This window comes from Leptidea sinapis, chromosome 40, assembly GCF_905404315.1.
Source record: "Leptidea sinapis chromosome 40, ilLepSina1.1, whole genome shotgun sequence".
NCBI classification, from domain to species: Eukaryota; Metazoa; Arthropoda; class Insecta; order Lepidoptera; family Pieridae; genus Leptidea; species Leptidea sinapis.
Genome location: NC_066304.1, coordinates 6,265,689 through 6,281,251, shown reverse-complemented (window position 1 = coordinate 6,281,251; position 15,563 = coordinate 6,265,689). Strand labels below are relative to the sequence as shown.

General features: G+C 37.7%; 1 protein-coding gene across 1 annotated transcript in view; it reads left to right on the top strand.

Annotated features, from left to right (window-relative positions):
* LOC126976381 (structural maintenance of chromosomes protein 6) overlaps nucleotides 1–15,221 on the top strand; it is a 35,638-nt gene extending 20,417 nt beyond the window's left edge. The window contains exons 15-18 of the mRNA XM_050824682.1: nucleotides 7,549–7,659; nucleotides 10,399–10,599; nucleotides 11,572–11,705; nucleotides 15,113–15,221. Coding sequence (XP_050680639.1) covers nucleotides 7,549–7,659; nucleotides 10,399–10,599; nucleotides 11,572–11,705; nucleotides 15,113–15,134 — 468 coding nt within the window. The 3' untranslated portion in view covers nucleotides 15,135–15,221. The remainder of the gene's footprint in view (nucleotides 1–7,548; nucleotides 7,660–10,398; nucleotides 10,600–11,571; nucleotides 11,706–15,112) is intronic.
* Nucleotides 15,222–15,563: the final 342 nt, after the last annotated feature.

The following is a 15,563-nucleotide window of genomic DNA, read 5'->3' as shown; positions in this document are numbered from 1 at the left end:
GGAAATATCTTTAGCCGCGTTGGCCACTTTTTGGTAGGGGAGAATCTTTTGGGTTCACGTCACTGACATGCTCATGACTAGTGGACGTTATAAACATAAAAAAAGTACAAATACATATAGCTAGACACTTTTTGGTAGGAGAGAATCTTTTGGGTTCACGTCACTGACATGCTCATGACTAGTGGACGTTATAAACATAAAAAAAGTACAAATACATATAGCTAGACACTTTTTGGGAGGGGAGAATCTTTTGGGTTCACGTCACTGACATGCTCATGACTAGTGGACGTTATAAACATAAAAAAAGTACAAATACATATAGCTAGACACTTTTTGGGAGGGGAGAATCTTTTGGGTTCACGTCGCTGACATGCTCATGACTAGTGGACGTTATAAACATAAAAAAAGTACAAATACATATAGCTAGACACTTTTTGGGAGGGGAGAATCTTTTGGGTTCACGTCACTGACATGCTCATGGCTAGTGGACGTTATAAACATAAATAAAAGTACAAATACATATAGCTAGACACTTTTTGGGAGGGGAGAATCTTTTGGGTTCACGTCACTGACATGCTCATGGCTAGTGGACGTTATAAACATAAAAAAAGTACAAATACATATAGCTAGACACTTTTTGGGAGGGGAGAATCTTTTGGGTTCACGTCACTGACATGCTCATGACTAGTGGACGTTATAAACATAAAAAAGTACAAATACATATAGCTAGACACTTTTTGGGAGGGGAGAATCTTTTGGGTTCACGTCACCGACATGCTCATGACTAGTGGACGTTATAAACATAAAAAAAGTACAAATACATATAGCTAGACACTTTTTGGGAGGGGAGAATCTTTTGGGTTCACGTCACCGACATGCTCATGACTAGTGCACGTGATAAACATAAAAAAATACAAATAAATATAGCTAGACACTTTTTGGTAGGGGAAAATCTTTTGGGTTAGCGTCACCGACATGGTCATCACTGGCGCACGTGATAAACATAAAACAATACAAATATATTTAGCTTCACACTTTTTGGATGGGAGAAATCTCGTGAGTTCGAGTCACCTAAATCCTTATAGCAGTATATAGAGCTGACGTATTGAGCAGCATTAGTGCTGTGTATATCTTATAAGTGGAATACTTAGGTTGGCCATAAATATTGTTACAATTGAAAATAAACAAAATATTACATTTGAATTTGGAATCTGTCATTTTTATATATATGATTGCTCATGGAGTTTTCTCATTTTGGCGCCAATATATTGTACAATATTTTGCGATATTGAAATGGAGTGGGGTGATAAAGAGAACCGAATCGCTGTTATTGCATTACACAAAGTAGGCGTGGAGCCAAATGCAATTTTTAAAACTCTCCATACGTTTGGTATTAGTAAAATGTTTGTGTACCGGGCTATTAATAGGTAAAATATAGACAGAAAAAGATCTGGTCCGTCCACGTAGTTTTCGTACGAAAAAGATGGTCAAAGCAGTAAGGGAAAGAATTCTAAGAAATCCTGTCCGAAAGCAAAAGACTATCTCGGGAATGAAGATAGCACCTAGAATCATGTTACGTATTTTAAAAGATAACTTAGGACTTGCAGCCTACAAGACACGTACTGGTCATTTGTTAACTGATAATTTAAAAAAGAATTAGGTGGTAAAATCGAAACAACTACTGAAGCGGAACGCAAAGGGAAGTCACAGAAAAATTTTGTTTACGGTCGAGATTTCTTTTACAATTGAGCAAAATTTTAACAAATTAAATGACCGTATTTATGCTCAAAGCTCTCACGAAGCTTCCCAATTAGTTAACAGAGTGCAATGTGGGCACTATCCGACTTCAGTGGTGGTTTGCTGGGGTATTAGCTATGAAGGAATCACCATTTTTGAGAAGGTAGTGCAGCCCCTTAACAACAATATGATCAATAACCAAGAATGGTCCTTCCAGCAAGACTCGGCGCCGTGTCATTAAGCTCGGTCTACACAGTCGGACTTCATCAGAGCTGAAGACTGGCCGTCGTCTAGTCCCGATCTTAATCCGCTGGATTATGATTTATGGTCAGTTTTAGAGAGTACGGCTTGCTTTAAACGCCATGATAATTTGGCGTCCGTAAAACAATCCGTACGCTTCGCAGTGAAGAATTTTTCCATGGAAAGAGTGCGTGCTTCTATTGATAACTGGCCTCAACGTTTAAAGGACTGTTTTGCAGTCAATGGAGACCACTTCGAAGAAGCTTTTTATATTTTTAATTGTTTTATATTTATGTATTAAACTAACAAACACACTGTAAAAGTAATAAATCTTATTTGCGATAGTTTTTTTTTGTTTTCTTTGTTTCAGTATTTATGGCAACACTAGTTATAGAGTTATGAATCACATCCAACTCGATGCGACCATAATTAAATTAAACTCCTCAAAAAAACGCTTATCTGGAGAGTGTTCACTTAGATTTGATCGACAGGATGGGCTCTATAGCCCTAACATTTTGAATAATTTAACTCTTTATGCTTACTTTATACTTTATTGTTACTTATTTACACTTTATGGTTAATAGTGCTATAAAGAAAACATAGGTCTTTTCTTATTGAAAAGGAGGAAAAACGAGCGTATGGGTCACCTTGTGTTAAGTGATCACCGCCGCCCACATTCTCTTGCAACACCAGAGGAATCACAGGAGAGCTGCCGGCCTTTAAAGAAGGTGTACGTGTTTGTGTTTTGAAGGTACCCATGTCGTATCGTACCGGAAACACTGCACAACGAAGCTCATTCCACAGCTTTGTAGTACGTGAAAGAAAAGAAAGTACCTTGAAACGCACTGTGGAGCACACATCCAGATGGTGGGGTTGACACACAATGAAGCGATGTCTCTACGCAACGCCAAGGTTATATATTAATCTCCTGTCTGTCCTATAGTCTGTCCATGTTAAACGTAGTCGTTCCTCATAGGGTTTTCGATTTTATGTAACACTAGCTGACCCGGCAAACGTTGTTTTGTCATATAAATTATTTTTAGTGTTTTTTCTCCGGCTTTTGTAAGCCGACAGCCACGACCACGAAAAAGTCATTTCATTTTTCGGGTTACTATAATATAGATCAGACACTCACAAAAATGTGACTTTCTATTTGTAAGAAACATTTTAAAATCGTTTTAGTAGATCCAGAGATTATCATTATTAGAAAGTATTTTATTAATTCGTCAAAATTTCAATATTTCTATATTATTTTGCTATTCGGAACGGAGACAAATCCAACAAATTAAAAATCATGAAAATCAGTCCAGCTGTTCTCCAGATATAAGTCTTCGAACAACTGTGTAACGTATATAAATTGGAACTCCACGCCTCTTGCATAGACGCTATGTATCACGCCAGGCTTAGCAGCAAATGCATTTTCCACTTTGAAGTACTCGAAGCCAGTGGTACACCGTTGGATCCATTAAACATGAAAATATACAAAAATCATTCAAACTTATTTCATAAAATGCAATTAAACCGTAAATACTATGTAGCATAATATCGTGTCATGTTCCGCTATGTTCTCTTTCTGTCGAACCTGACCGAATGTCCCATTCCTGTCTAGTAAATGTAAAGATCTCACCAACTATGTCACCGATACACAGATTCATAGCCAAGGGATATTCGCCAGTGGTCTTCCATCGCTTGAGCCTGGCTGTATCATGCGAATATTGTGCAATACATCACGTGACATCACACGCTGTTCTGCACTACGCATTGCAGTACACTCGTTCCTGTACGTAAACATCATAATTAAAGTTTCTGTCGTGCCCGCGACTTTCGGAAAACTCATAAGTTATGACATGTCTTAAGGCAGCAGCAGTGGCATTAGCTTGACGCATTAGTAAATTTACTACTATGATTTACAGAAAATAAAATCACAAAATAGCAACTCCCTTTAATTACTAACGTAAATATTATATTAATAACGCAAAGTCTTAAATATTACGGTACGTAACGTGAACGTGTCACGTATACGGTAACGTGAACTTATTTTCACAAAAATGAATTTCATATAAATTCAAACACTTAATTCAATTTGTACGTATTGAGGGTGGCAAAAAATATTTTTACGCTATCACACGGCTTTGCAAACAGTACCTATGAAACCTTTTTTTTGTATTAAAACTACCTTCAAAAATAATATCGAATAATCGGTAAATTCAATTGTTACCAAATTAAGTTAACTTGAATCCTTTATCCCACCTTCGAGGATGAAGAAAGAGCCTCCGTATTGTTTTTTAAAGGTGTGACGTCACAATTGTCAACTTGCTGGTGATCACTCATAATTGGATCATCGAAAGAAAACTGCAAGAGTATTAGACCACCTTCGTAAATACTACAGGAAAAGTTATGACGAACCGACCAGAGAGGCCCATACCGTACGACAGCCCAATCACGAATGCCTCGAGTGTCGACAATGTGGCCGTTTTTGTAGGGCTCGGTGCAAGTGCACGTGTTTGCGATTCTATCTTTTTAAAAATAATTTTACATCACAATATAATGAAATGATGATTTGGTCCTAGTTATGCAGAAAACAGCCATATCACATTTTTTCAAAAATGAGTTATAAAAACAGCCATGCTAATTTAGACATGGCGATTTTTTTACAAAAACACCCATGTCGATATCTTTATTAATCTCGCAGATAATAATCTGTGAAATCCAGCCACTTCAACAATTGAATTTTGTAAAAAACAGTCAGCTTGGTAAAATGCAGCCAATTTTGACATTAACTAAAATAATTATATTGCAGAAGTCAGCCAACCTGTATGTCTGTTCTTAACAAATTTCAAAATGTTAGAGGATGCAGTTTTCAAGTTACGTAAGAAGCAGCCAGTCTATGATGGCTGTTTACTGTCAAATAGATATTTATTATTATTAGTAGTTGACTTTTTTCAACAGGAGTAGTTCTACATTATCTTACTTGATCAATATGCTACAGTTTTTCAAGAAGTTTTTTTTACAGCAAATCTAAAATACTAAAGAAAGATACGTGCAATATCTGCACATTTCGAATCCAATTATAAATGCAGGAAGAAGCGATGGGGATATTAACTCCATAAGATAAATACCCAACATACATATTCATCAGGCCGAAAGAGCATGATTTCAATTAAAAATAGATATGAACCTAGCAAAAATTAAAAAAAAAATATATAATATATTGCATACTTTGATATGCAAAGCCATTACCTCGGATTCCAACAAATGTGATATTTTACTAAAGAAAAGGCTTTATTACTAAGGTGTGCTGTTGTAACCAAAGCTACTCTTATACAATACATAGACGGGCGCGTCTATCGAAAGCAATGTTCTCTTAGCTCTTAGTCTGGATATAGCGAAGGCCTTTGATCGTGTATGGCACAAGGCGCTTCGCTCAAAACTTCCATTATTTGGGATTCCCGAGAGTTTACAAGTCGTCGACAGTTATTGCTCGGACCCAAAGTCCGTGAACGCTGGAGATCCCAAACGCTGTATGTTATCTCCTACACTGTTTCTTATGCATATCAATGATATGTTGGACGCCTCTAACATGCATCGCTATGTAGACGACAGTAGTGATGCTGTATACACGGGCCATGGGGGCCGCTCTCGGGAAACCGTCGCCCAGTGCCGGAAGAGACTTGTGTCTTCTATCGAGTCCTGTTGAGAAGGTCGTGGAATGGGGTAAAATTAACCTTTTCCTATTTAAACCCCAGAAGACTCAAGTTTTCGTTGACCCATTGCACATTTATGAAATCCGATTTCAGATCAAGAATTTTACAACTATTCGGACGTATGTCGTGGTTCTGCTATTCTAGAAGGTGAATATGTCTTTATGACTCTGTTAAGTAAATTATGGCCGTATGGAAAACCTATCGCAGAGTAGGCTCGGGCTACATGACATCATATCAATAAGACATCTAAAATTAGAGGATGCTCGATATTTTATGATAATTTCACAAGTGGACAATATTATATTGAAGACGACATTGACAGATTTAGCAATGAGTTAGATTTCTATTCTAAGAGTTATCACGAAAATTTGTATAAACTTGAGTATCGATTTTTTTAAATACTTAGCCACATTTAGCTTCAAATTTATTTTTATGAAATACAACAACCATACAAGTGTTTTTATTACAAAGTTATAGATTTCAGACTTTTCCCTATAGGTACTTGTATAATACAAGTATACGTCATTACTTACAAAATTTCATAGTTCTAGGTCAACGGAAAATACGCTATAAATTTTAATTCCCTTGGGAGTGTCGATATATATGTTTTTTCGGCATAAACGGCTGTATCTATTGTTTACGTTAACTTAGAAGTTTATATTTTTTTTTAATTTTTTTGTTGTTATTTTATTATGATTCAGCATTAAAAAATACATACAACTTCAAATTTTCGCCCTTCTACGATCGATGCATCGAATCGAAAATAGTTCTACTATTTTTTTATCGCTATTTTTACATTATTCTGTTCCATCCACAAAGCCGCTATAGGGTTGCAAGGTAACCATCGAATACAATAATTGTAGTACGACATATTTCTTACGTCTGAGAATCGGTTGCATCTATTTTTTATGCCTCAAAAAATTTTGTTATTGAATTTTTTTTATTACAAATTATTAAATGGCAATACAACGTTTGCTGGGTCACCTAGTATAAATATAGAAAAAACAACTACTAACCTAAGTAATTAAAATAAAAACGAAATAATGCCTTATAATTAACTATTCAAAACAAATAAATTTCGCTTTCGTGGTCTTATTATAAGCAGTAATATCCATATAAATCAAATTCCAACCTAAGTAATTAAAATAAAAATCCTAACTCCTTATAAGTAACAACCACGAACATTTAAGATATCGTGGAATTATTGTAAGTAAAGCTGTTAAGTATAAAGTAAAGTAACTTACCGATGTAATCTTATAAAAATAATGTATATTTCTATTTGTGTCTCCTAACCACAAAAAAACCCTTTAAAACTATTGCAATACATACAATAAATAAATTTGCATTAAGGACACAACAAATATTTGTCCAAATAATGTATTGTAAAAGACAAAAATCATCTACTTTAATACCAGATGCGATAAAAGCACTTACTATCAAATGTGCGTTAGAAATAAATTAATATTTTTTATTATATTTATGGTTTATTTTTTTGTAGGATTATTTAAGAAAAACATTTTCATCCAACATTATTATGTATATTTGTAACTCCTGTCATTTTTGAGGAGCAAGCATGAATAGCTTGGAGATTGCAGATTTCTTTTCTACTTACTTCACACTTCTTTTATATCTTATATATAACACTACAGTTTTATAAATTATAGCCTATGTGTTATTCTGGTGTGTAAGCTATATTATTGTAAAGTTTCATCAAAATCTATTCAGTAGTTTTTGCGTACAAACTTTCACATTTAATATATTAGTAGGATATACTGCTATATAGCCCCTAGTAAATATCTTTAAATTTATTCATGTTAAATGTTTATTCATACAAAATGTTCAACATACTTTATTTTTTTATGTTTAGATAAAAATAACGGCGGACAAGCACCTCAAGTTCTGCCATCAGGTGCAGACGTACATCGCTCGTCGGGTTCAGTACTGCTTTCAGTCCATACTCACACTCAGGGGATACTCGGTAAGATGTTATTTTATTGAATAGAAATATTAATATAGGCCAGAGGTGATCACTTAACACCAGGTGACCTGTACGCAACCAACATTTTACTGCCGTTCTGTCAGATTGATCGTGTTATTTTAGCAAGATTTGTCAAATTATTTAAGTCACCGTAACCAATATCATTCCACACAGTCTTCGTTGTAGAAAATAAACAGGTCAAGTAGAACAATAAATTGTAATGGCGGCATCCAGCTAGCCCACGTGTTATTTTAGCAAGATTTTTCAAATTTTTATTCCCGCGTCATCTTGCCACCCCGTACAACATAAACTAGCGGCCTTCCGCTGCTATGTTCACAGATTAATGTCAGTCCCACTGTCCCGTGACAGCTTCGCGAAAGAACTTAATACAATATAGCAAATCGCGATTTCCAACGGCTATACAAAACAGTTAGTGAACAAGATTTGTCAAATTATTCAAGTCACCGTAACCAATATCATTCCACACAGTCTTCGTTGTAGAAAATAAACAGGTCAAGTAGAACAATAAATTGGAATGGCGGCATCCAGCTAGCCAAGTGTATTTTTTGTAGTACTTGGTATTGAAATATCTTATAGTTTTACCTTTTTGTTGAGTTAAACTAATATTTGGTATTGGTCTAGTAAGAGAAACAATTTTTATTTTATCTACGAACGAAAATTGTGCAAAAGGATACGTAGGTACCTAATTTCTGTAAACAAATCTTATTTTCGCCACAATCGCGACACTGGAATTTCTACATTCTATTTTAATTCCTTTCTTGTTACCACAACCATTTTAAACACAAAACACACAGCAACTTCTTTTGTTTTCCCAATACATACACTAAGTATAATTAACAATAAACAAATCAACACGAAACAAATAACTAATGTAATTAGCTTAATAATTCACGCCTGTAATATAAAGTACACGAGAACACAACAACTATAAAAAACAGCGCTGTTATTGTTGATTACACAACAATATATTTTTATCTCCGGAAATGTTATATTTTATATCTCACAATCATGAATCACGTCATGTGCAATGTCAAAACTCTTATGGGAGCGCAATAAGGTTGAAACTCGGACACTAAGCGAACGAGATACGTCATATTAATTACTCATAAATCATAATGTAGGTATAATTTCTTTCGTTGGCTTAATCCGTGACAGCTACAGTTGTCAGTTCTAATTGTCATAAGCTTGCCTACCCGAGAAGTGCCAAAGAAGTCAAATTGCGATGGTCATATTTAAGAACGATTTACATAGTCATTGTATATTTTTGCTGTGGTCGTATAACCTTGACAAATAAATTTTGTTATAGAAATTGAACGTATTCTACTAGCCTTCAGTAGGCATTATCGGAACTGCCTACTATCTTATCGGAACGTATTTAGTACTTATATCGCTCAGCGAAAAACTTACTGGTTGGGTGTTCAATAGAATTTCGATTATAGAATAAAAGAACTAAATTTATCTGAATTAACTTGGAATCCAGTTTAGGTATATTATTTAGAATCTAAATATGGTAGGTAGGCTATGCCTATTGGCATGTATGGAATGCACGCCCCTGTATTCAGATTACTTTTAATTTATTTTTTGAAAAAAAAATAAATGCAATGCATGTCCGTTTTGAATCATAGGACATCTAATTATTATCTTTCTTAATAGTCCTCAAAAATTATAAAAGATCTATGAAAATTAAAAATAGCTATGATTTAATTATCGGGAGCTCTACGGAACCAGGAACAGGGTCTATAATAATTTTTTAATTCGATCTCAACCACGCCAAGAACCGTGAAAACTACATCCATTTTGTCACAATGATAGTTGTAAAACTTGTAAAAAATAAAAAAGCGCGGCAGCCATCTTGGATTTCACTAATAATTCCAAATTCTTATTACACCATGCCGAGAAAATTAGAAATGATTCTCATTACTTCGACAGCTTTATTTCGCCATCATTCGATATGTGAACCCGACCTAAATTCACATCATGACATCACGCTCCCAAAAAATGGGAATTTTAATTATGAATTCTAACGTAAAACGTAATATAAAAAAAACTCTCATTCGCATATTACAGTTTGGATGAACTACCTTGTGATTTATACAATTGTAATCATTTGTACCACCTCGGGGACTCGAACCTAGTAAGTATTTGAAAAAGCTTTATCTCAATTCAATTTCCGAAAATGCAATTATTGGGATTAAGCAGGTTATCGACTGTAAAGTAGATCCTCTATATGGAGCAGCAACCTGAGAGTTGAACAAGATGTACCAAGATTTACTTTGGATGTGGCACGCGGACGGTTAGCTGAGTTGGTAAGAGCGCTCCGACGGAATCCGCTGGTACTTTGTACAATTAAAATAAAGTTGTACGAGTTACTTAACTACTTACTAAACAAATTTGGTCCCTTCACCATTGTTACGTATGTATGCCGGGGGTAATACGTCACAACAGTCGACCAATCACAGCGCGTTATTTCATGGGACGAGGGTATAAAAGAGCGGTTTCCGGCTCATTTAATGAAAGGCGAAACACGTTTCGAATTGTTTAAAGACAAATATTGGCGGAATTAAAATTTTAGAAAACATAACATTTGGATAATTATTGATTTCCGCAAAGAACTCTCTACTTCAATAAATCTTAATTCCTACTATGAGTGAGATATGACATTTTTTTTGTGTGAGTTTACCACTCTACTTCACCTGTTCTGCGGTGTGCGTCTGTCAGGGTCGCATGGAGATCGAGTGCAGCCGCGGCACGTTGGACATCGTGTGCACTGGCCGCGAGAGCAGCGCCGCTCGACACGCCGCCTCCACGTCATCGCTGTCGGGGGGAGAGCGCTCCTACTCCACCGTGGCCTTCATGATGGCGCTCTGGGACTGTGTCGAGCTGCCGTTCTACTTCATGGACGAGTTCGACGTTTTTATGGTGAGTCAATATACTGCGACTAATTGAAATAGAACATGCATCATTATTATTCACCGGATATACAGCGCGCGGGCGGGGGGAGTCTAGTACGATTGGATAATTGGCACTCGTGGAGTTTTACGGCCGTTAGATGGAGATAAATTACTACCTTCTACTGTCAGTAATTAGCTGTCAATAATCTGAAGCTGACCCAATATACCCAATAAGTCATTCTTATCGCCAGTCACTGTTGCAATTTCCATACAAACTTCTATTCCTGGTAAGCTATACGTGGTCCCATTGACAGACAGCGTGTACGGATGAGTTACGTCGATATGTTTATTGGTATAGAAAAGTCAACGATAGTTACGATTTTTTATCTCAAGTAGGCCACAACCGGAGATAGACTGAATATTGGGAATGGCCGTGAGTAGTCATGAGTCACTTCGACAGGGAGCATCGCGCGTGTTGCGAGAACGGTCGCGCGGACATCTCTACAAGCCGACTGTATTGTTCTAAATATGGATTAAAGCAAACTTATGATGCTCCGAGTACAAATTTAATTGAATTTGGATAGTGTTTAGAGACCGTTTCAACGTTTGAAACCACCAATAAAATCTTGGACTCAGGCTATTAAATAATATAATAATAATTTAATTGTACAATATTAATTTGTAAACATATTTTTCGATGAATTAAAAAGCCCGCTGAGTTTGTTGCGCCCATTCTTCTCAGGCCTGAGGCAATCATTTTGTAATGGGTGGTAGTTTTTGACTTTCAATAAGTGATGTCACATCCTATTTTGAATAAAAATATTTGAATTTGAATTATGTGTGAAGGTGACGGGCTCAATTGCAGTGTCGCTCAGATTTTTGAGTTTACCGAGAATCCTGAGCGGCATTGCATTGTAACGGGTAGGACGTATCAATTACCATCAGCTGAACGTCCGCTCGTCTCGATCCTTATGGTCATGAAAAAAATGTGTTGTACCAGGACAATATAAACCGGAAGATAGTGATGGAGCTACTCATCAACCACGCGCTGACTAACAAGAGCCGCCAGTTCGTGTTCCTCACGCCGCAGGACGCGTCCGCCGTCACCGCGAACGAACACATTAGTATACATGTGTAAGTATCATGTACAGTCACCGTTATAAATATAAAAATCTTTAATTCGAAATTTATGTACAGATCTATATGTAGGTCTGAGGCATAATTTTCGAATGGGCGGTATGTTAGCATATCGATATAGGATAAGGATCCACGCCACAAGTTAAGATATCATCCCCACCATCTGGATGTGTGGCGGTCTTCCACAGTGCGGTTTTCAAGGACGATACGACATGGGTAGTAATAGCGTCAGTTAAAGCAGCATCTGACTGCAAAAAACAGGCGTATCGAACTTGGGTTGCGGCGCTGGGCACAAAGGATCCGAACTGCAAAGTTCTGAAGTGGAAATATAACCGTGCCTCCAGATTTTTTAAGCGGCAAATCGCCCGTGCGAAGTCTAAGCACGTCGTCAAAATCAGCGAGCAGCTTTCCAGCTACTCGACCGGAACACGCAAGTTCTGGTTGTTGTCGAAAGCTGCTCTTGGTAACTTCAACCAGCCGTCCATGCCGCCGTTGCACATGAGGAATGACACCCTGGCCCATACGGCAAAAGAGAAAGCCGAGCTCCTATGTGCTCTTTTCGCCTCCAACTCGACTCTTGACGACAACGGAAATACACCGCCCACCATCCCGCGGTGTCAGAGCTCTATGCCTGAAGTACAGTTCAGACAGAAAACTGTTAGGCGAGCTCTGTTTTCGTTGGACGTCAGGAAGTCGAGCGGGCCGGATGGCATTTCTCCAATCGTGCTTAGAACGTGTGGCCCTGAGTTGACGCCGGTGCTAACGCGTTTATTCCGGCACTCTTATTCCAAAGGCGTAGTCCCTGACTCATGGAAGTCAGCCCTTGTCCATCCGATCCAAAAAAAAGGAGACAGTTCGGATCCGGCGAACTACAGGCCTATTGCTATCACCTCCCTGCTCTCTAAAATCATGGAGAGCATAATTAGCCGCCAGCTTTTAGTATACCTAGAGGGTCACCAGTTGATCAACGACCGACAGTACGGCTTTCGCCATGGACGGTCGGCAGGTGATCTTCTGGTATACCTAACACATAGATGGGCGGCGGATATTGAAAGCAAGGGGGAAGGCCTGGCAGTTAGCCTGGATATAGCGAAGGCCTTTGATCGTGTATGGCACAAGGCGCTCCTCTCAAAACTTCCATCATTTGGGCTTCCCGAGAGCTTGTGCAAGTGGACCTCCAGCTTCCTCACTGGGCGTAGCATACAGGTCGTTGTCGACGGATATTGCTCGAACCCGAAGCCCGTGAATGCTGGAGTGCCCCAAGGCTGTGTGCTATCTCCTACGCTGTTTCTTCTGCATATCAATGATATGTTGGACACCTCCAACATACATTGCTATGCGGACTACAGCACTGGTGATGCCGTATACACGGGCCATGCAGGTCTCTCTCGGGAAATTGTCGACCAGTGCAGGGAAAAACTTGTGTCTTCTATCGAGTCCTCTCTCGAGAAGGTCGCGGAATGGGGTAAATTGAACCTTGTCCAATTTAACCCCCAGAAGACTCAAGTTTGCGCGTTTACCACTAAAAAAAACCCATTTGTCGTATCACCGCTCTTCGAGAACACTTCTCTTAAAGCCGCGCCTAGTATCGGATTACTGGGTCGCGAAATCTCGAGCGATTGCCAATTCCGTGGCCATCTGGAGGGCAAAGCCAAATTGGCTTCGAAGAAGCTGGGCGTCATCAATAGAGCACGGCAATACTTCAAGCCGGCCTACATTTTAGCGCTCTACAAAGCGCAGGTCCGGCCACACATGGAGTATTGCTGTCATCTCTGGTCTGGCGCACCCCAGTATCTGCTCGATCCATTTGACCGCGTGCAACGTAGAGCAGCTCGAATTGTCGGGGACTCAGTGCTCTGTGAACGGCTGGATCTCTTGGCGTTGCGTTGAGACGTCGCTTCATTGTGTGTCTTCTACCGCATTTATCACGGGGAGTGTTCCGAAGAGCTGTTTAACCTGATTCCTGCCGCCGAATTCCACCTTCGCACGACACGCCACAAGTTAGGATTTCATCCCCACCATCTGGATGTGTGGCGGTCCTCTACAGTGCGGTTTTCAAGGAACTTTCTCCCTCGTACTACAAAGCTATGGAATGAGCTTCCTTGTGCGGTGTTTCCGGGACAATACGACATGCGTACCTTCAAAAAAAGCGCGTACACCTTCCTTAAAGGCCGGCAACGCTCTTGTGATTCCTCTGGTGTTGCAAGAGAATGTGGGCGGCGGTGATCACTTAACACCAGGTGACCCGTACGCTCGTTTGTCCTCCTATTCCATAAAAAAAAAAAATGGGTACCTTCAAAAAAAGCGCGTACACCTTCTTTAAAGGCCGGCAATGCTCCTGTGATTCGTGGTTCTAATTTTTGTCAGATACATAGATTAAAAAGTGTGTGTGTACTTATGTATGCACGCAAGAAGTTATACTTCTTTGGCGTCGTAACAAAGCAAAAATCCTTAAAATTATTTATTCCTCGTGCTATTCTAGTATATCGTAAAAAACTCGCAAAGATGGCTTTGACAATTAATTATTAAGTAACGATTACGGCTGTATGGGCTTGAACCCTTTGCCTGTCCTAATAATGGACGAAGAACCAATAAAAATAACAAATTGCAAACATCAGAACATTTTAGGAACCAACTTCACCCTGTCACTTTTGTGTTGCAGTGATGCGCGCGCATTTTAAATTTCACTCACATCATTTTTTCATAACGCGCCTAAAGAAAAATAACCTTAAAAACGTTTAAAGGATTAAAACGCGTGTCATTGTTACTGTGTTTTAACATATTTTTTTGTGTAAATATTAAATTTTTATTATTATTTAAGTTAATCCGATGTTTTAATCTTTGAAAAGTGTTTCATTTAAATGTTTAACACTCGCGTTAATCAAAGAAAATACTATAACATAATATTATTATACTGAAGTGGGATAATATATCTATCGTTAGACATATTAAGTTGTATTTTCAGTTGAATTATATTTTATACCATTATTTATACAGGTGAAAATTACTGACATAATATATAATAATAAAACTTTCTTATTTCCTTGGTCCAGTACTCATTTTATAACGTAAAATCTATATATAATTAAAATGGTCTTTGTTTGAGGCTCTTTCACGTCTAAACCACTGATCGTATCGACATTGAACTACCACCATTCGATGCGATATTTATCCTATATGGTTTATGGATTCTTATTTTAAGAATACCAACGTTCCTTCCTTTTAAAATTCGCCCAGCGAAGCAGGCGGGAACGGCTAGTAATATATATTGTGATTAAGAATCCATTATGGGGTCCACGTGTTTACTTGGGAGTGTTATTTTTGGAAAACATTTATTTCTATCGTTGATGTTCAATGCGTTAAATGAATGTAGATTATCTTTCTAAAAACTTATTTTTTTGCAGAATGGCGGACCCGAGACCATAGTACAAAAAACATTGGAAGAATTCAATCAGGGTTATATTATAAATTACTATTTTTATTACTAAGGTATTAAATTAATATAAATAAAAACCTTGTTTGATTGAAAAATATCAACACCATTTATTAATACAATTTGCCATGACAATAAAATGACATAAAACCCGTGGAACAATACATTGCACAATCGTACACAATATGGCTTCCACAATGAGATCGCACACAACTGAACAGCTTCATACACAAAAGTTAAACAAATAAATTGATAGAAAATTACTTATCTCGCTATGGTTACCGTTAAATTATTTGAAATTGTAACAATCTAAGTCTTATTTATAAGGCAGTCACGCCTTAGGATTATAAGCGTAATCGTTTAATCTTAACCTATTCTAATAACTAATAATGAAAGAGTGCTTGTGAAAACTTGCAGTAAAT